This window comes from Chamaea fasciata, unplaced genomic scaffold, assembly GCF_029207755.1.
Source record: "Chamaea fasciata isolate MVZ Bird 193981 ecotype frontalis unplaced genomic scaffold, bChaFas1.0.hap1 SCAF_10, whole genome shotgun sequence".
Taxonomy (NCBI): Eukaryota; Metazoa; Chordata; class Aves; order Passeriformes; family Sylviidae; genus Chamaea; species Chamaea fasciata.
The window spans coordinates 10027992-10052082 of NW_027094095.1; the positions used below are offsets into that span (position 1 = coordinate 10027992).

Sequence of the window (24091 nt, forward strand, 5' to 3'; positions counted from 1 at the left end):
GAATCTGTAAATCCTTATCTTGAAGTTTTGAAAAACTTCATAGGTGAGCTGAAAGCATAAAGGAAGGTGATAAAGCAAAATATTTGCTTCAGCAACGATGAAGTTTTTATCGTGCCTGTTGAGAAAACTGTGCAGAATGGCCCTTTGCTGTACACAAATGGAAAAAATTCAACTTTAAAGACAAAGCAAAATCAAAGCCCAAACTCTATTTCCAAATCAGCACAAAAGTGTCTGCCAGTGGAAGTTGTTAAACACACAGAAGATAAAACTCCAGTGCAAAGTACTTCTGTGTGTCCCCCTCTGTTTTAACCAGCCTTGAACTTCATTTAAAAATAGTTTTGTAACTATCATTAGCTTGAGGTTTGATTGTTTTCATTGAATTTCATTTCCTAGTTCCATAGCAGGTAAATCTGTTGCATGACAAACATGACTGATGACCTGGTGTCACTCCTGTGCCACACAGTGAAGAAATATTTGCCTTTAAACCCTTAGTTTTGTTTCCTTTTTGTTTTTTAAAGGCAGGTTCCTGTCTCACCTATCCCACAGTGTGCCCTGAAGGATATGATTGCTCACTTGTGCTGCCAGACAGGCATGGTGTTCCAATAGAACATTTCATGCCCTAAAATCTAAACCTTAGGCTGGTCATGGCAGGAATAGGAATGTAGTCATGGACGCACCAGTGTGCACATATGAGATGATGGTGATTGAGATGGCTGTGGTGATAGCACCAATCACTGATTAACTTTAGATTTTTGCTCCCTTGCCTTGCTGCTCCCTGGGAGCTGTGTGTAAAACGTCAAACAGTTTGAAGGGGTAGTTTCATCTGTTCCATTCTGAAGCAATGCCTTATTTTTACCTTACTGCAAGTTCTACAATAAGTAAATTTTCCTGCTCTGCCCACTTGAATCCAGGGTTCTAGAAATGCTTTTCTGCTCCAAAAGCTGTCTAAACAATTGCTAAGTACAGCCACACTTTCCTTTTGAGATAAACTTGGGGATTTTGCTCCACTAGCATTTAACGTGTTTAAGCTTAAGACTTTCACCAGATGATCTTTTCACTGTAAAGGTGATTTGTTACCTTCGGAATTCAACAGGAGCAGGCCCAAAAGGAACCGGAATTCCAATGGGCTTCTTTGAAATTCCCAGTCTGTCAGCTTTCAGATTTTTAGCAAGCTGTTTGTGTCCAGAACAATGTTGCTTTAAGATCCATTTACTCAAGGCTGATCCATTGCATAGTTCTATTTTCTGTGAGGATTTTACTCCCAAAATTGAACCTAACATAGAGTTTCTGGCTGGGATTGAGTTAAATTTCTTCATAGCAGCCAGTATGGGACTATGTTTTGGATTTGTGATGATAATGTGTTAATAACAGGGATGTTTTCATTACTGCTGAGTGGTGCTGACACCGAGCCAAGGCATTTTCTGCTTCACATCCTCCCCAGCAGTAAGTGGGCCGGGGGAGAGGACAAGAAGTTGGGAGGGGACACAGCCAGGAGACCTGATCCCAAACTGACTAAAGTGATATCCCTTATCCATAGTGCTGTGCTCCACAGGAACAGCTGCAGGAAGTTGGAGGAATGAGAGGACTTAAGGCATTTGTCTTCCTAGCTGTGCTTGATGGAGCCCTGCTTTCCTGGAGATGGCCAAACACCCCCTGCCCATCTGAAATATTAGCAAACTCTTTGCTTTGCTTTCCTTTCACACACAGCTTTTGCTTAAGTTATCAAACTGCCTCCACCTGAGCCCATGAAATTTCTCCCTTTCAGCCTCTCAGTTTTCTCCCCATCCCACACTGGGGGGAGCAAGCCAGCAGCTGTGTGGGGCTCGCTTCAACCAGGACACCCAGAAACAGGCAGACAGTGAGCAAATACTTACTTGTGAAGCCGTTTCTCGTGACTGACAAAGAAAGGGAAAAAGAAAACAAAAGACAATTTAAACAGAAGTGAATCCAAAGAAACAAATACGGACTATTAAACAGGAGCCACAGAAAAGCAGCCACACAGGTAATGAAAAAAGATTTCATGTCTCTTTTTTATGTATTTTGAATATAATGGAAATAGTTTGGGTCATAGGGATCATAGTCATTGAGAGGCAGGCTAGATTGACTTGTTAGTTAGTTACTGGGTCACTAAAAACTTGCTTTATTTTTAAAGAAATTATGAGTATCTGTCAGTGAAGTGAGGGCTTCTCATTCAGATAGTGAAAAAGGGAGTGCCAGAGGATAAACCACACATATTAAATATTACTATTGGCATATTTTGTCCTCGTGACTCAAGTTACCCATGTTATTACCTGACAGCACCCAGGTAGGTGCAACACAAATTTAGTTTATGTCTGTTTAAACTCAAATTGATAATCATGTTGAACGTTCTCTGAGTTATAAACCTTCAAATTTTGGTTAGAAGTTCATAGTTCTTGAGTAAAAAGAGTGAACTTCTTTTCTCTTCTTTTCATTTTAAAGATCTTACCCAAAGACATTCTTCTGATTTAATGTATTGAAAAGCTAAAATGTTAACCCGTGCTAATATTTCATTAGTGAAATAAGTAAAAAATTCATTTAACTTCAAAATAAACATTTGCAGAAAGATTAGAGCTTTCAACATCTCTGTGTTTGTAGGTCTCTATCCATAAAGGCCACAGACACAGAGCTAGATGTTGCTCTTTTGTATTCTGGGGAAAAGGGAGGTGAGGGGAGATTTCCCTGCCCCTCTCTAGAGGGGAAAGGTTGTACAAATTCTGACTCACTAAAAAAGAAATTGCACAAGGATTTGTGTGAAAATACCACTGGGGGACTGCATTCAGAGCCTTCAGCTTAAAAAGATCAACAGCTGCTTTTTCTGCATTTAATAAAGGAAGAGTGCCATTCTTCCACATTTGTCCAACACCTGACAATTTGAAAACTTAACCAGGAGGTTTCTCCAACCTCCCTTCCTTAATCCTCTACCTGATTTAACTCAAATTCTTTGTGAGATTACCTGTGAAAGTTGGTAAGAGGTAATAGCAGAACTCCACATTGTCTTTTTTTGGACCTGAAGTTAAATAGCCAGCCCTGAATGTGAGAATAAAGCATTGCCATGAATTTTACCTTATCCTTATTTAATGAATTCTTAAAATCCAGTATGTCCTCACTTTTGTGGAAAGATGTGACAGACCTTTTTTTTCATATTAGCAGTGAGGCTGACTACATTCTTCTCCAAAGAATGATTTTGATGGATTATGGTAACGCTGCTATACTTCAAAAGACACTGCTGCAGTGACAGACTGTACTGGCTAAGCTGTAAAAGCTACCTGCAGAGATAGCAGTGGTCCACAGAGAGATACACCTATGAAATGGGTGGAATCTTGCACAGCTTTTTCTCAGCCTTTTTTTAAAATTAACTTCAGCTGAATGTACTTCCTCGAGAGCAAACCTTGCCTTTAAGCATTATATGCCCAAAGATTTTCTAGTATTTTTCTGAAATATGGAAAAGAAAGTATAAATTACCTATCTTGGATATTAGTGTAAACTATGTCTTAGTATTTCAGAAGAAATGAGAGAGTTGTTGCTCACTTTTGCATTTTAAAGCCATGATTTAATGAGATGGTAGTATTAATGGTCATGTAAACAAAGGGATAATACATGACAGAAATCACAGCTGCCCAGACAAATAAAGTATGTTAAATAGTTGGGATTTTTGCCATTTTTTATAAAAAGAGAGATGGAGAAATGTACACGTTTATGTGGCAAACACAGAAATACATACATAAAATATTACTACTGTTCAGCAGCTAAAATTAGCGAGATCCCACAATACTTTGAATAAAACTAACAAGAAATGAGCAACAAGAGAGTGAATTAGAAGGCCAAAAATGCTGCCTGTTTAGAGACAAGTGCCAGAGAGCCTGGGTACAGGGTTTGTTACAAACACTGCCCTTAGTGAGCACAGCCAGGTCGGAGCAGAGTGGGTGCTGGCTGTGCCCAGCTGCCCCTCGTTTCCCATCCATCCAGTCCCTGCAGGCCAGCACAGCAATCCAAGGCCAGGTGTCCAGGGGCTGTGGGCACTGCTGGAGTCAGGAGCTCAGCCTGGGTTAGTGTGACCATCCATGTGTCAGCAGAGGCCCCGTGCACTCTGCAGTCAAACCCACAGGAAAGCAGGGCGAACTGACCCACCTCAGATGTTGTGAGCTTCTGGGATTCTGTCCTGTAGACTCCAATGGGAATGTCTCCCGTAGAGGAACAAAGCTTCTGATACAGTCTGGCATATGTCCTAATCCACAGATCCTCTTCTGTGATTTTCATCTGAACAAATAATAACAGGAGGGAGGACTTTTAACTCCTGAGTGTTTATCACTGTTCACTATGCTACTCATGATAAAAAAATAAAAACCAAACACGAGCTACTAATTATCCCTTTGTACTATTCTACCTTTGCTCCACAACAAATCTGCAACTTCTATTGAATTTGTCAGACTGTTTCTTTTACTTTCTCCCTGTTTAGAAGACACTGTGGTGGAAGCAGTTTAGCAATATGAACTTCTGGTCTTGGTTTAAGATTACGTAAAATTTGCATGGCAGCCTTTACCCAGTGTCTGTATTTGACTAAAATATAAATGAATAAACTAAATATTGTCAGCAGTAAGAAGCTGGTATGGACAGACTAGAGTGCATGAGTATTTGGAATTTGAATTTTGTCCACCAGACTGCAGGCTGAATATGTGAGGACAAGGGAGTGGGGAGGAAGTAATGCACTAAGCATAAGTGGCATAAGAAGTCTTACGTGAAGCTCACTTATTTCATTACTAGCTTTATTTTAAGATGTATGAGTTCCTTTTTAGAGATTCAATTGTACTTTCAAGTGTTCTTACATTCACTATAATGAAGCTTAATGATTGACCAAGAAATATGTAATTTTTATTGAAAGAACTTTTCTAAACCATTGATGCCTCACTGCTGTTCTTTATAGATCCCCACAAAGCAACTTTTAATAAATGAACTTGTATTGATCTGTTTGTTACCCAGGGTATGATGGGTGTGTGAGAAAACAAAAAGGCAGGGTTTATTTTAGTAAAAATTACTTCAGTTGTTTAAGGTTTTATGTGTGTATATACACAATTAAATTGCACTGGGGAATATTGACATATATAATAACAAGATGATTTTTTAAGTCCAGCTCCTAGTCATTTAATGCATATGATCTTTATGGAAAATCTACTTTTGCCCTTTATTGCCCATAGGAATGGGGGACTAGGAGATAGTACTGGCCAGGCTGCACAATGCAGGTTGCTGAACTGCCATTGGTATTTCATACAAAATGCACTATTCCTCTGTTTTCATGACTTTCCAATCTTCTGCTGACTAGAATGCATTTTTCTTGGGGAGATGTTTTCTTGTTACGGAAGTAAAAGTGAGTATGTTTTCTGTTTAACATCCTCATTTTCTCCCCGATTAAAAATGAAACAGACGGCCTTTCTTGAACTTTCCCAAAAGGAAATGCCATACAAAGAAAGTTGAAGTATTTTGCAGACAGTACAGAATCTTCTCTGGTACTCTGTACTGATTTTTTTTTTTTAATAACTTACAGAACAAAGAAACCCAGATCCTGGTGTGGTGTCAAGTCCCAGCAGAAGTCTTGTGATAGAAATCATATAATCTTTCACAAATGACTGCAAGATTTTTTAACAGGAGAGACAGAAAAGAAAGAAAAAAGCTTTAATGAACAAATGAGTAGGCAACCATTAGCACCATGTGTGAATTTCAAAGAAATTTTACATCTGTGTTTACAGTCCATCTCTTTAAGTATCTTAATCGCTGTAGAAATACCTATATTTTTCTCTTTTTTTTCTTTTTTCTTTTTTTTTTCTGAATTTACTTATATAAGGTAAGTTTTTCTAAACTGGCTCTGCATGTGCATGCAATGTACATACAAGATTCAGAAGACTAAGGCATAACAAGGCACAGTAAAAGCAAAGATGGATGTGTCAGTGGAAGTGAGGTGTTAGCCCTACGAGGTGTGAAATTATAATGAACTCTGCTGTGAAAAGAAACGCTGGCATATGTTAGATGGGTCTGCAGTCCTCAGTGGGTCCCTCTAAGGTGAAACTGCTATTATTTTATTCAAATGAGTAATCTGAAAGATTTTTAAGGGTTGCTATGCCTTGTTGCTCTGCTAAACTGTGTGTTGCTATTGGTTAAAAGGTAGAAATTAAGTTTAGTGTAGACTAAGGCCAGGAACAGACTAAAATTGCATCAGCTAAAATCACAAATATTTCTCTTCCTGGGTTGGGCTGCTGGAATGAGAGGGCCATGTGAATGCTCTTCTATCTGTGGCTGAGCTGTTCTTTGCCACCTGTACTCAGGTGTAGCAGGGCAGCATAGCAGTCCTTGGAACGCAGCACACACTGTAGCTCTGCTGGCTTCATGCAAATGCACAGCTAACAAAGAAATACCTCACGGAAGTATTACAAAAATCTTTTAGAGCTATAGAATCTGGATTTGTTCAAACTCAGAAGCTGGATGGATTTCATTTGATACACTGGTGATTCAACTATTTTAATTTTTGTACTGGTAGTCTTCCCGTTGTGATGGGCTAAATGCCAAGGAGCATCTCGAATAAAATTTGTTTGCAAATTAAACCTATTTGTTATCTTGGCTGCCCCTTTTCTGCCATGGAATTTTTATTAGATAAACAGGTTTATTCAGTAGGATTTGCAAGACCAAGTTTTCATTTTTCAGTCACTGTCCTAAAGATAATTTAAATGCTTTTCTTTCAGCCTATAATGGGAAGCACCAGCTGAACCCCGATGTTCCCCATGTCATATGCTCTGTTTCTTGCAGAAGAAAAAAACAGAAAATGGGACCGTGTAAAAGAACAAAGAGCTGCTGTTACAGAATTTCTAACTTGGAGTAAGGAAGGTAATTCTAGAAAAAAGGCAGTTCACCTATGAGCAGTAGCAGTTCAAAGGAAGGATGGGTGGAATTAAAGTGAGAATGAGCATGTGAGGCTTTTTGTTCTAAATACTTCCTGGTGAATGGTGTTACTCTGTCAAGTCATAGCACGATTATTCATATCTAGGAGCAAATATAAAATATTGACACTACCTATGTGCCGCCAGGAGCTGTTGATGATTGACAGATCTGTTTCTATATATATATGTCTTTGGTATTTCAACTTCTATTTAATATTTGTGGTATGTGATGCTGATAATCTGGGGCATGATTATGAAGCTGTTTTATATACAAATACATTTATTTCTAGAACCTTAAAATATATATGTTCATACTTATATTGTGACTGGTTTATATGTTAATGATTTCCTGAGAAAAGTTTAGCTCCAGGAATTTTTTATTGACGTTGGATTTGCCTTCAGGAGATTTATTTGGAAGTAGGATTGCGATGAAAGAACACCTTTCATGCACCAAATTACCAAGTAAATTAATTTCCCTGCAAGGGTGGTTTCCACCTGAGTACTAAAGCATCCACAGGCTATCCCTGTGCAGAGGCAAAGCAGGAGGCTGCTCAGGTGAACGGATGATGTGGGCCATGGTGGTGCTTGTGCTGTGTGCCTTGATCCTTGAAGGGTGGCACTGGGGGCTGCTCCTCGGGCACCCTGGTGTGTCAGAGTGTGCAGAAACACGAGCACTGCTGAAGAGTGAGAAAATTGGCCTATTTACCACCCTGAAACTAGCAACTACTGCCTCCATTTGCCCTGACTGTATTTTCTCAAATTTTTTCTTCAACTCTCTGAAGCTGTGCTCTTCCCTGATTCTCAGTGTCGTCGCCACTTCCTGGATTCTGAGCCACAAGGTTGAATTGCTGCCTTTTCTTCCCCTCCTGTCTCTTTGTAACCACTGAATGCATTCCTTGCAAGGGCAAGCATGGCTTAATTTACAACGTAATGATTGGGCCTCTGCAGGTCTAGTTGAAATGAATGAGAGGAGAAGACACTATGAAGTAATTGAGGTCTTTATCAGCAAATGCAGGAGACTAATAAATTACAAATTAAAGTAATTCTGTTCCTTTCTGTTAAGGACACGATGCTGTGGGAAGGGGCACTGCCTTTTCTGTTGCAGAGTACAAGCATTATTGTGCTGTATGATCTGTAATTTATGTAGGCCTTATTGAAGCTATTTGACTGCAGAGAGGTGCATACACAGTATTCCATTATGGAACATCAGATTTTGTGCAGTCACAGGATGATTTTGGGATTGATAACTGAACTAATGGAGCATGCTCCATTATCTTTTGCCATTGATTGGTCCCAGTATAGATGCACTTTAATGGATCCTATGTCAGAAAATAGGGTCATCCAGCAATTAAACACAATAAAATGGGTGGCAATATTTGTGTTAAGTCACATTACGGTTCATAGTACCTGATAAAGCAGTGTGTCCAACATGCTGATGCTGAAAACCCTGCCAGCAGCAAAGGGCAGTCGAAACATAAATGCCAGATTAGATCCCTTCTCCCGCTCCTTCTGTTAAGGAATTAAAAAAGCAGAAAAATAGAAATTAAAAAATAGAAAATATTTTAATGCTGGCTTTGGACGGACTGTAACAAAAACATGAAATAGATGGTATCTTGAAAGAAGTCAGAAGTGTAAAACCCCTTTACTCTCAACATAGTTTCTTCCTACAAGTATGGAGCATCTTTGTTCAGTCGGTACAGTTTTTCAGGTTGAAAGACATTGATCAACGTATATGTTATTTCCGTAATCACCTCCCAAACTGCACGGGCATATTCCACTAGATTAATTTTAAAAAGATGGAGGGATATCAACTGTGCTTAGCTCCTGTTAACCTGCTCCAATTCCTAGGTGCTAGCAGTGGACTGTCATCCTGGAAACAGGAAAGATGAACAGAATCTGGTGCAAAAGGGAAGAAATGGCACAGGGGTCGATCAGTGCCCTGGTACCAACCAGGATGCCATTTGCCTTGTGGCCACCTGGACACACACACACACACACACACTGGCTGAGGCTGTCAACCAGCAACCCCATCCTTGAGCAGCTTTTCCAGCCTCTCTGCCCCATCCTGTGGTGCTGTAGGAGGTGACTGTGACCCAAGGGCAGGACCCGGTCCTTGGCCTTGCTGTCCCTCATATGACTGCACCAGGCCAGTTTAGTTTCCTTCCATCTCTGCTAGAGCCTTGCTTTTCCTTTATTCTTGCTTCAAAGAGATTTGTGAGAAGTATAATCTCACTTTCTTGGCAAGAACCAATTAATTTTCTGGTATTGCTCTGGAACAAACTTCCTAAAAACCTGTCTGTTCAACAGCCAAAGTTGTGTGCTAATTGCTTGTACAATTTTAGAATTTATGGAAATTGCTAGAGATCTGTGTAAAATAAGACACCAATAATAAGAGGTACCAATCTCTTTTTATAACTCGTATGTCATTATTGTTTTTTATCACTTAATGTTAATTCAAATCTGGTTAATACCTAAATGATATTAAAGGAAAAGAAATGGAGACAGGAAATAGGAGGCCCCATTATGAAGGTTAAAAAAGCAGCCTGGCTCTGTGTTAATCACTGCAAATATACTGGGCCATCCCAGACAGATTTCTGCCCACCTAACATCTGTGTGCTTATCCCTGTGGAAGATACAAAACCACAAGATTGGGTTTGATTAAAAGATATAGGAACTTGTTCTTATTTCAAAATGATCACTTACAGCTTTAGAATTTTTATCAGTAACACCTGCAGTATTTACTTGGAAAAAAAACCCCATAGCAAACTAAAGTCTGAATCCTATCCAAAACATTACAAATCCGTTCTTTCAAGAAAGAGGGAGTGGTTACCTCATTTGTTTTCTTATGCAAGGCAAATGGAGAACACAGATTTCGAGTTTAGAGTGTGGGTGTTTTGTTTTTCCTTTTCTCTGTTGTATAAAGGCCACTTCTTTCTCCTATGTGAGTGCCGAGTTTACTGTCAGATTTATTTATCTCTAAAATGAGAAAAGTTGCAGCTGCAACAGCAGATGGACATCTGATTTGTGTATCTGTCTTCTGCAGCCCATTAGGCTGAAAAGCCAATTTTGCAAGTGTGTTTCACTGCTACCTCAGGGCAACTTGCCTGACATTCTCAGTCTTTCTGAAAATGAGGTGCTTAATGCAGAAATAACAAGCAACTGTATGTTTGACTGCTTTAGGTAATTTTTAGTGGAGTTTTTAATTGCCTTTCATTTTGCATGAGGGAGTTCTGAAACACTGTATGAACTACAGCACCACCTGTGAAGTTCCCCCTGCAAATGTTAAGATGAAGTGACTGGGAAATATCAACAGCAGACAACTGCAAGAGCAATGAAGAAAATTTTCTTTCTTTGAGATAAGATTCCCTTATCTTATCTCTGTTCCAGCAGAGCATAGTTTGGATAGGAGTTCATTAAATGTTCAGCTTCCAACCTATCTTCATAACTTTTGCACAATAGAGTAATAAAGATAGTCAAGTTAAAATATTTTAAAGTATTTCTAGAGCATTTGGTTGAAAAATTAAGGAGCATATGTAAATCAAGAAAGAACTGAGATAAAAATCCTGGTTTCACTGCATGGAAGAAGACAGTCCACAGAGAATTCCAGAATTCAATTCAAATCAGATTAAGGGAATATGTTAGCAAATAATTTCAGAAACCCTATTAGTCATAGTGCACCAAGATATTGTTAGGTTGAAACACAGTGTTGAAGGCCCCAGCCTACTGTTGGTCCTTGTTGCCTTGAAAGAATTGGCAAAGCAGATTCCAGCCAGTTTTGGCTTATCCTTCATGGATTTACCACGGAGGGAGGAAGTGCTACAATGGAGGAGCCACAGGTGCAAACCTTAAAGGGTAGTGGGAGTGGTGGCATTATCCCAAAAAAGCTGAGCCTCCTGCTTCAAACAGCTCCTCTCTTTGTGCAACAACTGTTGTCTGGCTTCCTCACAGCTCTCCAGGTTGTGTCTCTGTCAGAACACCACCTAAACACAAGATCAAACCTTCATGCTACTACAGGAAAAGATAAAAATCATGAAAGGCCACCCAGATATTTCCATCTTGTGGTCAAAGTGTCATATTCAACAGAGTAAAAGATTTACTTCTCATCCTTATCCTGTCTCGTCCACACAGGCTGAATTTTTGCAGCATTCAATTCCTCTGTAAGAAACCAGCCTGAGAAGGTAAGTTTCTATGGAAAGGCTCTTTTCCATTAAGTATATATTAAAGTTACCTACCTGAATATTATACAGTAAATAGTGAACTCTGAAATCCCCAGAACCTAGGAAATTTATGGTACAAGTAGGAAATGGAAATTATGTGTTAAATCTTTATAATGGTAATGATTTTGGCATGAATTCAAATTCATCGAGATATGTAAGATTTCTGAGTTGCACTGACTGGGAAGGATACATGAGAAAACCCAGCAGACTGATAGGGAGAAAAAAATAATGTAGTAAAGAATTTCTGCCCTTGAAGACTGTCCAAGTGATATTATTTCTCTCACAAACTCCAAATATGGCCTGAAAGATCATGAAGGTAATACTAATACTGTAAAATTTGGGGAGTGCAGAGGTGGGTAGGTCAGATCACCAGTGAAGATTTGTGAGAAAGAGGATTGTCCTTGAGTTTAGAGAGTTAAACAGATGCACAGTATTACTTCCTATTCTCCACTTGTTTTAAGTAACAGGATTTTGAACAAGCAGATTAAATTTATTTCCATACAGCCACGGTTCCGCAGTTTGAAAATGCCAAATGTGCATACAGAATATGAAGGTTTTATCTAACATTTAACTAGTGTTGCTGTCCCTCTCATCATTCTGACAGAGAACAATTGCTATTCTCGAACCATCCCAGTAATGCCATTACCTCAAACAGATACACAGAAATGTGTACAGAAGACATGATTATAGTGCCTTTAAAATAAAGTGAAATTAAAAAATACATTATAATGAAAGCTGCATGTTCTAAACGTTTAAGTCAGTTAAAAGATGTTCCATGTTAACTGCCAGTGTCAGCCTCTTAGACAACTACATCAGCTCTAAATATTTAATTATCCAAAAATATTTCATTTTCCTTGAGCAAATTCCACTAGGGAGTTGGTTGATTAATATTATATTGTAAATTGATTAAATCAAATCAAACTTTATTCTTAAATGAGGGTAGAATTTTGGAAAAAAAATCTTATACAGTAGGTCACAACCATAAATCATTTCACTGTTTTCACTTGTTCTGAAATCACTGTTACAAAATTGGAAAAAAGTAATAAAAATATAACATTTAAATTGAGGGTGGGGGGAGGCAAATCTCCTTACCTTTTCCAATTTGGACAAAGCAAGAGAATAGCAGTCTTTGGCTCTGAACTGCATGAATCTCATGTTGGCTGGGTGAGTTAGTTCTGTGATAATGCTAAGGCTGGAGAACAACCTGCATTTTAAAAGAATGTGGTGGTTATACTTCTAATTACAACAATACATTTACGTAAGGCTCTACATAAAGCTACAGCCTGTGCTTTGTGTCCATGCTTTTAATGAAGTCCTGAAACCTGTGGTGAGTCTGAGCCCAATGAAATGCTGGTCCAGCAGCAGAGGAAAGTACAACACATTCTCTGTAGAATTCATGAAGAAGCACACACTGAGCTCACAAAATACTTAAATGCTAGAGAAAAACAACTTAATTATCAGAGGTTTTATGTAATAATTGGTACAATATCACAAATTTGTAGGAAACAACAAAAAATGCAAAAGTTTAAAGCTTGTACTTACTACCTGGTTGCATGTAAAGCGCTACTGATTTATGTACCCTTTCCAGTTGGGTTTTTCCTTCTTGAGGCCTGTTTGCATGCTGTGACTACAGTCTGAGCAATATAGATGAAAAGTGACACTTGTGGGAGTTGCTGAGAAAATGTATGTTTATGTATACTTATGTTCTCACTTTGAAATATTTACATATACAAAATATTTATGACTTAACACCAATTCAGGCTTCCAGTAACTAAAAGCAGTGAAGAAAGCTCAACTGTGAACTGGCTGAGTTACACAGATTTTCAAGCAGCAGACTAAAGAGCACTCAGGGCTCCAAGAAACAGAAAGAAAATCATAGTTTACACTATTCAAATACTAAACAAGTTGAAATAGACCATATATTATGATTTAAATCTTTCCTCTACAGATTCGTGTCAGAAAATGAGATGTACATTTGTAGCCTCCTTTGATGATCCTGAGGCTACTTATCTACACTTAATAATCGGTAATTGTTGTACTAATTGCATCATTGATGTGGCTTCTGTCTCACTTCTCATGGAAGCAGGATTTGGTAAATTAGGTCAAATGGAATTCAATGCACCTTTTTGCAAGTCTTGTCCTTTTCCCTCATTTTTGCAGGGAGAAACATCACTGAAATGGCAATTCAAGCAGACCCTAAATGTGGGGAAATGTATATCCAGACTATCTGCCAATATGTTTTAATCCCACATTGTATTTGAAAATTAACACTACAGAATTCCGAATTAGGAGTAACAGGAAATTCAAGCTGATCTCATGATGAAATACACACAGCAGGAAAAAATTCAGGCTGCTGTGTTTCTCTTGAAAGATGATTTAGTTTATCACCAAGATATGAAAACTGATTCATGTTGGGAAATCAGTTTCAAAATTGGTATTGGTAAAATATTTTACTTACGAGTGTCTTTTAGCCAAATTAGGGGAAATTACTCTGCAGGTAGTCAGGGACAGATTGCATCTTGCCCTGGGTGTAAGGCACACTGCCTGCCAACTTCTAGCACTGGAGCAGGCTCCTCCTGGGGAAAGATCCCTCTCTTCTACCCCATTCTAGTAAGAAAGGACTGGATGGGGAAAAGAAAGCCCCCACCAGCCTGATGGAAGGCATGTCTTGCTGTTGAACTTGTATTTTGGAAATCAGACAAGCAAGAGACATGTAGTTCCTTCCCAAACCACAATGATAAACCCAGAAAATAATGCAATGCCATCATAGCACCTCATTTGGTTTATCTCTAAATTGGTGCTGACACCTAGATATCAGCCAAAACACTGACCTGTTACATAGGCTTCCTGCAGGATTTCAAACACAGCCTTTAAGAGGTTAACTAATAAAACTTTATAGTATTACAGACCTACTACATGAGGAAACGTGTTGTTTTTCTGAGGTGGGCTCACACCTGTCTACAGGGACTCAGTGTTTGGCTTCCTATTTAATTTTAAAAAGTGAAAACCATCTTAAGGTATAATCCAAGACTGTTAATTTCTTCTTTTATTTTTAAACCGTGGTAACTTGTTCTTTCTTAGTCAGTGTGCCCATTGAGTCCCACTTGTGTACTCTTCTGTGTCAGATAAGTCAGTGCTGTGTCACAGTTTTAATTGGGATAGCACAGCTTCTAGCCCTAAAGGTGCTAATAACCCTGTCCTTATAAACAATGTGTCTGCCTTCCAGGGTGGGGAGCACACTCTCCTGGCAAAGCAGGGTTGCTAATTTATGTAAATCGGGGGAAAACGACACAACTGGTGTATGAGAACTGCCAGCCTAGGCTGGACCTACTGCAGCACTCTCACATGGCTTTTTCAGGCCTGAGAAACTCACATCAGGAGTGTGCACATCAGCCTGTATCCTCTGAATGGTTTCACCTGGTGAGACTAAAGTGAAATCTTCCTCAATGATGTGATAGCATTGAAAACAGCATATTAAATCCAGGGGTTGAAAATCCCTCTTTAACACTAGTTGGGGTCAAGTCTTGTTGCTCTCTACCACGTCCAGTCTTTTCTTCATTACTTTCTGATATTATTAGCTATTCATAGGTAATGAAAAAGCTTTCAATATATTTTTAAAGGTCATTTACAAAACCATTTACCTTAGTGCAATGAATGTAGTTTATTCACAGGTAAATGCCACTACCTTATGCCTCTTCCCAAAGCTTACTGATTTCTACAACTTTTATATAATATAGAAATGCAGTGAAAGTTTGTATAGGTTCTAGGGGGGAAAAATCAAAAAAATTATACAATACACTACTTGTGAAAGTTTACAAAGTTTTATGAAAAAGTGTTGTTAATTCTTAAACCAAGGTGTTTACTTTGATTGTAAATATGCAGTATTAAAACAATACTGAACGAGACACAGAATTTGTACATGAGTTAAAGCTGCCATCTAGCTGCAAACAGCATGCAAGACAACTGAAGGAGTGCACAGTAACATCTAATGGCACACTATCATATGTATCTTTTCTTTTACAAAGTAGAACACTACTAGGGGAAAAACAAAAAAAAAAAAAAAAAAAGGGACTTCGCAAGTTTTTCTTTTGATACAACTCCTTTTTCCATCTGGGTGTAAACTGTATTTCTGAAAAATTGATGTATATAGAAGACCTCGGTGAGATGCCCTTAGCACTGTATGGTTAGAAGTAGAGCTGAGTGATGCACAGATAAAGCTCAGTTAAAGTTTCAACCCAAATTTCATAGGTGTGAGTATGAAACCCACACCTGTGCAAGTATCCAGTACCAATTCAGAAACTGAAACGTTAGAAAAAGACAGAATTAACGTTTCTTGTGCAATGCAGATTTGGCTTCCTTTGAGCACATGCAGAAAGGCAAAAAGCATTTAACTGCATTCTCACAGAGTTGCATTTACAAAAAAAAAAGCTCCACTGTATTTTAATGAGCTCAGTTTTCCAAACCACTGAAGGATTCAAAAGGCTTTTACTATGCATCTTTCTCAGGTCTTTGTGGAAGGTTTGGCACAGAAAACAGGTAATTGCAATTAAAGCAACATTGAATCATACTCAATTTTCTTACAGGTCTTGTTAGAATGACCACCAGGCAGTGCTAGGCTTAAGCCCCAAATCAGAGATGCATTTCATAGCTGACTGTGTGTAGTGTGTTTTGTTTTGTGTGAGATCTTTTGGATGTTTTTATTAAGCAAATAATATTTTTTTCAGCTCAAAGCGACACATTTTTTCACATTTATTGAACCAAGATATTGAACACAAAGGCTTTAATGGGGAGATTTCTCAAAAGAACAGCAAATCTCAGTGTTTTGCTTTTCATCACAGCCTCCTCAGCCTCTTTACCAGACTGATCATATTACACTCTCATTACTCTTAGCATGTTGCTGTCACATGAGATGTTGTACGTACGTGCCTAAAAACCTAACTTTTGTGCAAAATTAGATATTCAAAATATGAACACTTATTACTAACTTCATAGTGAGGCACAGCTTACCTTTCAGCATTAGAAGGATCTGCTTTTCTTATGGGCTTTAGAATTAGTGTGAATTTTCTTTTCTCAACTATCTTTCATCCTAAGTCTTCGAGAGTAACTTTATTTTCCTTCCTGTAAACCTGACAGCTAACTTTTAAAATAATTATCTGGTTTGGGGATGCAAAGCATTTCATCTGAGCTTTCAGGAGAATACCTCAGGATTCTAAGTGAATTGCTAAGCAAGGTGGGAAAAAATTTCCCCATGTAAGATACAATTTCATGTAAGGGAAAACCTAAGTAAGATATAAAAAAGAATAAGTTCTTGGCACTAGAGGCATTGAGTATTTCACAATTAATGAGGATGTGTAGATAGATTGCAAAAATGCCTTACCTGAAGAGGGTTTGAACATTCACAATAGTCTTGGCATCTGCCATGTAGTCTTCCTCAGCACTCATCGTGCTCTCTTTGTCCACCACCACCATATTAGCTGCAAAGGTGACCCCACACCTTAATAAGTCATCTAGGCTTTTGTGAAGAGAAAGAGGGAGAAAGAAACAAGCAACTTAGAAGATTAGCCATGGCTGGCATCTGCAGATCAGCTACAAAACAACTTCTAATATAATCTAGGATAACATCTCAATTCATTGGTAGAACAGAATATGGAATCTACTTCTGTAGATTGTTACAGTCCCTCTTTTCTGTTGATGATAAATTTATTTCAGTTTTTTTTTTTTAATAAGCCTTTAGCAGTTACTTGGGAAGACTTTGGCCTTATCCACTGCAACAACTTCCTCCATTGCAGTTACTTCTGATAATAGAAAAACCCAAATAAATGGTCCAGATTGCTCTTTCCCACGGTTTTATTTTTGTTTCAAAATGTTAATAAATCAGCTGGAGTGTTCTCAGGATGCTTTCAGGAGCAGCTCCAGGGCAGCAGAACTTTGTGCACAGCTGGACAATATGTGAAGCCCAGCCACAGAAAACACTCACAGACAGCTGTGTTCCAGTTCTCATCATGCCTTGTAGCTTTGTCTCCAAAATGAAGCATGTTTCAGCTGTTTTAACAATGTTTTCTACAGATCCTAAGCATTTTTTGACAAGTGTGGTGGGTTTTTTTAACAACTTATTTTGGAAGAATATATACCATTATTTTTGAAACTGCAGTATCACTGATGGTTGACTAAAGCAAACTGATTTTATGTGATCTATTAACAACCTGGAGTGCACAAGTAGAAGTCCATACATTTTTTCTGAGTAACTTGTATTTCTGCTTTTTCAGACTTTCAGTTGATCCCTGAAAATAGCAGCATATTCTGAAATACCCAGATTTTCTGCATTTCAATATTTCATAAGCTCAACAGCTATTCTTATTTTAGCAGTTACATTCGGCTGGCTTGTGGGGAATTTGAAAAATGCTAATGTGGATGTATTATAATTCTAGTTCTCAGGTACCTCTAGCTAAAGGTTTCTCAAGATCGACTAGATTTCTAGACAAGTGTGAAATCTGTTCAGTTACAGATCTCAAATCCTACCCAAGTACTGGGGGACTACTTTACATATTTTGATGAAGTGCATCTCTGCTGTGAATTTTGGTAAAGCTGTTTTTCCGTGAACCATCTACTTCTAAAAAAAAAAAAAAAAAAAAAAAAAAAAAAAAAAAAAAAAAAAAAAGGTAAATGAAAGTAATTCCTTTGGTGGTTTTATCTCTGAGATGATGATACTTCCTTGATGGTGAACAAATGATAAATATTTTGGATACTTATAGATAGTAAGTGGTACTTCGAGAACATATTTTATACCCCTTAAATAAGAAAGGAAAATTTGCATATTTTACAATATATTTCTTATCTACAGACGATCAGATCTATTAGTTGTACATGCTTTAAAAACATGGTGAGGAAAACACAGGGAATATGTATGAACTATATTTTTAAAAGTATTCTTATTGATGATAATAGATGTCAAAAAAACCCTCTACAAGCTCTAGTTGCTTATTGCATCAGGAATTAAAGTGATTTTAGTGTCAGAAAAGATGCAGAAGTTCATGCTGGTATTACTGTGACCTTCTGAATTCTGAATAATCACTTATTCCAAAGACTGCATGCTTCATTTATTTAAAAATGCATTTAATTCTGAAAGAACAGGAAGATACACCATAAGGGAGGGATCTGGCGATTTCCGTTTTGGAATAAACTCAGTAAATTTAAACAAAGATTAATTTTATACGTTAGTAAAACAGGTTAACATCTGAGTTATTAATTGTTTTGAATACTTTGAGTATTTCTTCTTGAGTATACATTTTGATGCAATTTGGGTTTTGCCTTTTTCCTTTTATCTGTATTCTTCACACATGTATTTGTAGCTCTGTAGGCTGTTGTGTTAGTAATTACTTTTCCCAGTAATTTTCCCTGGCCTTTCCCTAGGCAGAATGACAAAATAAATTCCAGAGCTCCAAGCCCCAGGAGCTATCTTGGTTCTTCCTGGGAACCAAGGCTGAGAACTCTTTGAGACACATTCTCATGGACAAAGTACAGCCAGTGCTGAGGGGGGGACTCCAGAGAAGGGGCTTGACCTGGGGGGAAATTGCATCACCACTTTTCCTCCTAATTGGTGCTTTTAATCAATTATGCTAATTTCCTAAAACCTATACCATTCTATTCACCCCTGGAGGAGCAGGTTTTTGTGGACATCTTTCCATAACTGCCTCTGAAGGCTTTCAAATAAAGATCCCTTTTTATATTACTTCCTTACTGAAATTATCTCGAGTTTCATTTCCAGGTTGGGAAAAAGGCAACAATTTAATTATTCTGCCATTATGAATTCTTTTTATAACTATTACATAATTAAGAGTTAAGAAAGTAGTAGACATGAATAACCTGTGACCCTTTCTTGATTTATAGGAAAAAATGTAAAGTACACAACATTTCTGTGGGCTCTTTGTAAACCTCGCAAGGATTTGATATCATCAAGGTAAATCTGTAACTGTGTCACTATTATAAGCAGGAAATAAGTTTTTAGATTTCTACAGGGGGAAATAATACTATGGGCTTGTAGACCCAATTCAGTATTCACTATGTAGTGAAGCAAACAGTTTTCTTTAAATTTACAATCTACACAGAGGAGTTCACTAAAATATTCATGAGTCTTTGCTCTTCTCTTTTTTCTGCCTGATTTTCACACTAAAGTTCTGTTGCTAAACCTATATCCATAAACATATATTAGCAGAGGTGAAGACAGAAATGTAGGAGTAAGTGATAATTTAAGTAGTGGAAGATGAAGACTTTTGGACACATTCAAGACTGTTTACATTCTGTAGCTATCTTTACAAAACTTCAGTGAATGAATTCCAACAAATTATAATTCAGTACAGACTGACACTAGAATCAGGGCTATAATCTGTTCATTTGTAGAAACATACAGACTCACCTAAATAAGTGTTATTTTATGTATTTGAAGATATTAACTTGTGCTCCCTCTCATGCTTTTCACTAATGAGCTCCTTTACAAATCAGAAATTTGAAATCCCAAATTACAGCACACAGACACAGACTACGCATGCAAAAAGCTCATCTCCAGCTACAACACACACACACACACACTAAAACATGCAATGACGATACACACAACAAACCACTGAGACTACAAAGGTAAGTTTTCTAACAGTTATTTCACCTACTTGTCGATAGAGCCCACCATGTAGTAAACCATTGGAAACCAACAGATTGCATCCAGAAAATGCATATCTGGCCTAAGCAGCAGATGGAATTACAAAATGAAACACAGTATCACAACAGCAGCATCTCTTTGAAAATATTTCAATCAACTGGTAGTTTGGGGTTGTTTAAAAAAATAACTTTCTTAAACTTTGGGATTATAATGTCAGTTTAAGCAGGAAATAGAAAGCTGTGAATCAACAGTTTGCTGTGATTATAACGAATGATCAGAATTAACATGCTTCTATTAATAAATGCACCTCTAAAATCAGAACTGTTATGGCACAGGACAGTTCCAAATATAATAACAAATGAGTGATGTCAAAGACACACTACCAAGTTATACTTCAGTGTGCATGGAGTCTTCTCAGGAAGACTTAAAATAAGCATCAACAATTCTTAATTAAAATGTGAAGTGGAAATCAAATCATCATTTGGGTTTTGTCACACCTACTGCTTTCAAGCCTACTCCCCTTCAGAAGAGTCGCTGCAAATGCTGCATAGAGAGAGCCAACACTAAGGGTGTTGGTTTAACTAGCAAGCAGAGCTTTTACTTCACATTAATCAATCAAAAGTGGGTTCAGCTATGAAGTGTGTGAAGTTGGGCACTGTGCTGGCAAAAGGAGCTGGCACTAGAGGGCCCCCTGTGCCCACAGCTGTGCTCTCATCTTGCCAGTGAAAGTGATTTAGCCTCATTCAGGCTTCTCAATTTGTGTAATTCACTGTATGCCATAGTACCTACATAAAGACCTGCTGTTTTGCAAACACAGGTGACTAAGGAGCTGCCTGAGGGAAAGTGGGACACTTCGCAGCAGGCCTTTGTAGAAAAAAAAAGAATCACTTGAACTGCAACAGATCTACACAGAGGGAAGTGTCAGCCCTGGAATCACAACCTACAAGACATTTTTGCTTTCTTAGCTTGTTCTACTTTTCTGTGTACAGCTAACCTCCATTTCTGTGTCTTTCAAACTGTGATTTTAAGTAGCTGAGCTGTACCAAGGTGTTGCAAAAAACCCCCCAAAAAACTAATTAATTATCAGAGTATAAATGAACTAGTCTTGACATAGGCAAAATTTATCTGAAACATTAAAAGCAAGAAATGTGAAAAATTCCAGCAGTCACCAAAAGAGATATAAAAGTAACAACAATACTGCAGTTTTTCATCCATGCCTTTAAATAATTTTAGATAAAGTGCGTCTGTGGGTGTCCTTTTGGCTTAAAGAACTGTTTATCTTTGAGTGTCGAGTTATTAAAAATATACCTAACTGGTTCAGGCCAATAAGTGCATTGTGTTAAGTAGGTTAGCGCTGTCATGTAGCTGTGAAACTGTCACACAGCTTGCTTTTTACAGTGTTTATTAAGCTATTTAATTTTAGCAATAACATTCACATTTTTGGGGGTAATTTTAAGAAAAACTTAGCTGAAACATTGGCTATGAAGAGTAAGAACATTTAAGTTTACTATGGCTGTTAACAGTCAATAAAAGGTCAATTTTGTTTATGACAGTGAACATGGAGTATGATTTTTGTCATTAACTTTTCTCAAAGATAAGTGTGCCATAATATTCTTGATTTTCAACTGGCCACATGAAAAGGGGTCATCTATTGAAGTAATGGTAAAATGAGTTTAAAACTTATGAGAAGGGGGGAAAAAAAGTCTCCTTACGGGTTATCCAGCAGTAATACAATGGGGTTTAGTTCTTTCTTTGGTCGGTAATAAGCTCTGAGTGGGACAATAAAGTTATATAAGCCATTTCCAGCAGTTTCTGCTGCAACTATAATCAATTTATTTTTGAATCCATAGGCTTTGGCATCTTCATAGTAGTTATGCTGGCATCCCTAAAATCAAAGTAAGAAACAAGTTCAGTGGATGTGAATATTGTATCAGATGACCCAATAGACACCTGGTTAGACGTAAACACTTGGTGATGTAAAGGAGAAGAAACTATAGTATTATAGCAAACACTGCACAAACTTCATCTCTAAGGAGAAATCACAATTTAGCTCTGCTCAGATGCAAGAGACAAATGAGAATGCAGTGTTATCCAGTAGCAGAAACCCCCTTTACCTTATCTAGTCTTAGACAACAGAAGGGTACTTTTTCATGCAGAAGATGACAAAAGGTGGGAGAACTTCCAATATAAGGAGAGTATGGAGGATAGCCTTTGGCATACCTAAAATAGAAAAAAACATTTTTCAGTATAGCAAGTTACCAAAATACAGCTGCCTACACAAGTGTTTTACGGGATGTTTATACATATGTCCAAGGTTTAGAGTCAAGTCCACAAAATGAACTGTTTAATAGAGGTGAAAAGAACGTGTTTTGCAGCCAGTTCAACAGAACTCAGTGAAAGCTACCATGTTTTTGGGACTGAAGGAATTTTGCTTGGGTTTTTGAAAACAGTCTGTTGTATCATACTGTGCCATCACAGGGTTTTGAACTGGAAACTTGTAAGTTAAAAAAGGAAGGAAAGGAAACAAGAAATAACTGTACTTCTGCTCTTCCTTCTCTAATTTTTTTTCGAACATTTACCAAGAATGAGTGAAGTCACTACCTTTTAGCCTTAATAATGTACTTTCAAAATGGCTGAAATAAATTCTAAATGGCAAATCCTCTTCCTGATGAGGTGAAATATCTAATTGGCCTTAGTGGGTTTTTTTACAAGAGGCCTTTTAAATCCTGGTGTTTCAGTCTGCATATTTAGATGACTTGTCCTACTAATTTTTTCTCTGGAGCTTGATAATCTTCCCTGGGGCTTCTCACGCTTGCCACTCGTGGAGACGGGAAACTGCTGGGTGAGGCACTGGCTTAATTGTGCATTTCAGTTTTAACACCCCTGTCAACAATCCCAAGAAACCTAATTGCTCATCTACACAGCAGGATTGAATCTTCTGGGTTTTTCTGAATTCATCATTACTTTTAGTAAAACACTAACAAGCACTTTGACTCAAATATGATAATTTGTCCCATACTTCTTTTTTGTCATTCCTGCAATTTGAAGTCACGCACCCAGCCCCAGCATTCAAAAAAGCCTGTTGGATGATCTGATTATCACTGCATTCTCATGACAGGAATACTTATCTGTTGACAAATTTGGTGAGTGCTTACTTAGTAATTATAGAAAGTTAAAAAAAACCAACCCTAAAATATGCTATGAATGCATTGCAATACATGACAATAGCTTTTATAACTGCAAAGAGAAAATCTCCAGCAAATAGAAGAGTTAATCTGTTGGGTAGTTTTGTACTTCAAAGTAGACTTATGGCATTCTGCCAGCATTTCCTCAATGGCAATAATTCCAAAATTGGGCTTCATGGGACTTGCTTCCTAGAAGTCCTCAGACTGATCTGCATTTCAAAGAAGATTATCGATGCTTTTTATATAGTACTAACTTTTCACTTCATTTTGCATTTAATATACGTACTCTAGGCCTGCAGAGACTTCTTCATCCGAGGGCATGGCTTCATCCTCTGACTGGTCACTGAGCAGGTCGCAGGTGTGGAGGGAGGAGGAGTCTGCCACCTCCAGCACCGGGGCGATGCTGGGCCTCCTGCCCTCCTTGCCGCCCTCGGCGGGGAGCGCCAGGGTGGCCCCGCTGCGGCAGCCCGTGTCCTGTAAATCGATGGCCACCGTCCCTGGGGGCAGGGAAAACACCTCCTCAGTGCTGCTCAGAACGTTTGAATGAGATTCCCAGTTTAAGGGGGATTGCAGGGCAAAGGACTGACAGCAACACCATGCTCATTGTGTTTATTCCATTAAAATTAAACAAATGCATAAAGTGTACTCAAGGAAAGTAACGTTCCTGACAATTAGTCTATGTCGTCTTGTTAACTGCCTCTTTAAAATCATATCTTATATAATCAGTCCATATTTATATGCCTCAACAACCTGCAGATTTTACTTAGGATGTTTTTTTAAATTAAGAAGCTCATGAAAACTTCTTAGAAACAATCAGGTATTAATGGCAAAGAAGTACTCACATAATTTACCCACTTGTTTCACTTCGCATATACTTCATTGTCACTTTTTTATACCACAGTCTGAAGCAGTTTAATTCCTCATTGTCAAGTAAATAGAATCAAATTCCATTTGTTTGTTTGGGGGTTTTGGTTTTGGTCTGCTTGTTTGCTTTTGTCTGGGTTTTTCTTTGGTTTGGTTTTTGTTGTTAGTTTGTCTGTGCGGTTTCTTTTAAATATGAGAGCAAATGTTTGAAGTTTTATATTAACTCTT

General features: G+C 38.0%; 1 protein-coding gene and 1 long non-coding RNA gene across 5 annotated transcripts in view; one reads left to right on the plus strand and one right to left on the minus strand.

Moving 5' to 3' along the window:
• Window positions 1-24091, minus strand: part of KCNT2 (potassium sodium-activated channel subfamily T member 2) — a 131610-nt gene that overhangs the window by 22640 nt on the left and 84879 nt on the right. For 2 of the 3 annotated variants that reach the window (XR_010722424.1, XM_066192270.1), the window contains 10 exons: window positions 23286-23496; window positions 21929-22034; window positions 21527-21699; window positions 19825-19896; window positions 16539-16673; window positions 12254-12365; window positions 8352-8453; window positions 5559-5642; window positions 4150-4278; window positions 1875-1895 (listed from right to left, as the gene is read on the minus strand). Coding sequence is in view for 2 of the 3 variants with exons in the window: in XM_066192270.1 (XP_066048367.1) it covers window positions 1875-1895; window positions 4150-4278; window positions 5559-5642; window positions 8352-8453; window positions 12254-12365; window positions 16539-16673; window positions 19825-19896; window positions 21527-21699; window positions 21929-22034; window positions 23286-23496 (1145 nt within the window). In the remaining variant the exon portion in view is untranslated. The remainder of the gene's footprint in view (window positions 1-1874; window positions 1896-4149; window positions 4279-5558; window positions 5643-8351; window positions 8454-12253; window positions 12366-16538; window positions 16674-19824; window positions 19897-21526; window positions 21700-21928; window positions 22035-23285; window positions 23497-24091) is intronic. The other variant, XM_066192271.1, reaches the window with a different exon arrangement.
• On the plus strand, window positions 1794-23639 carry LOC136294496 (uncharacterized). 2 transcript variants are annotated; one of them, XR_010722426.1, is made up of 5 exons: window positions 1794-2002; window positions 6750-6891; window positions 11073-11122; window positions 19049-19118; window positions 23291-23639. It is a non-coding gene; the product is annotated as an uncharacterized lncRNA (long non-coding RNA). The 2 variants fall into 2 exon arrangements; XR_010722425.1 differs by lacking the exon at window positions 23291-23639 and adding an exon at window positions 20632-21605.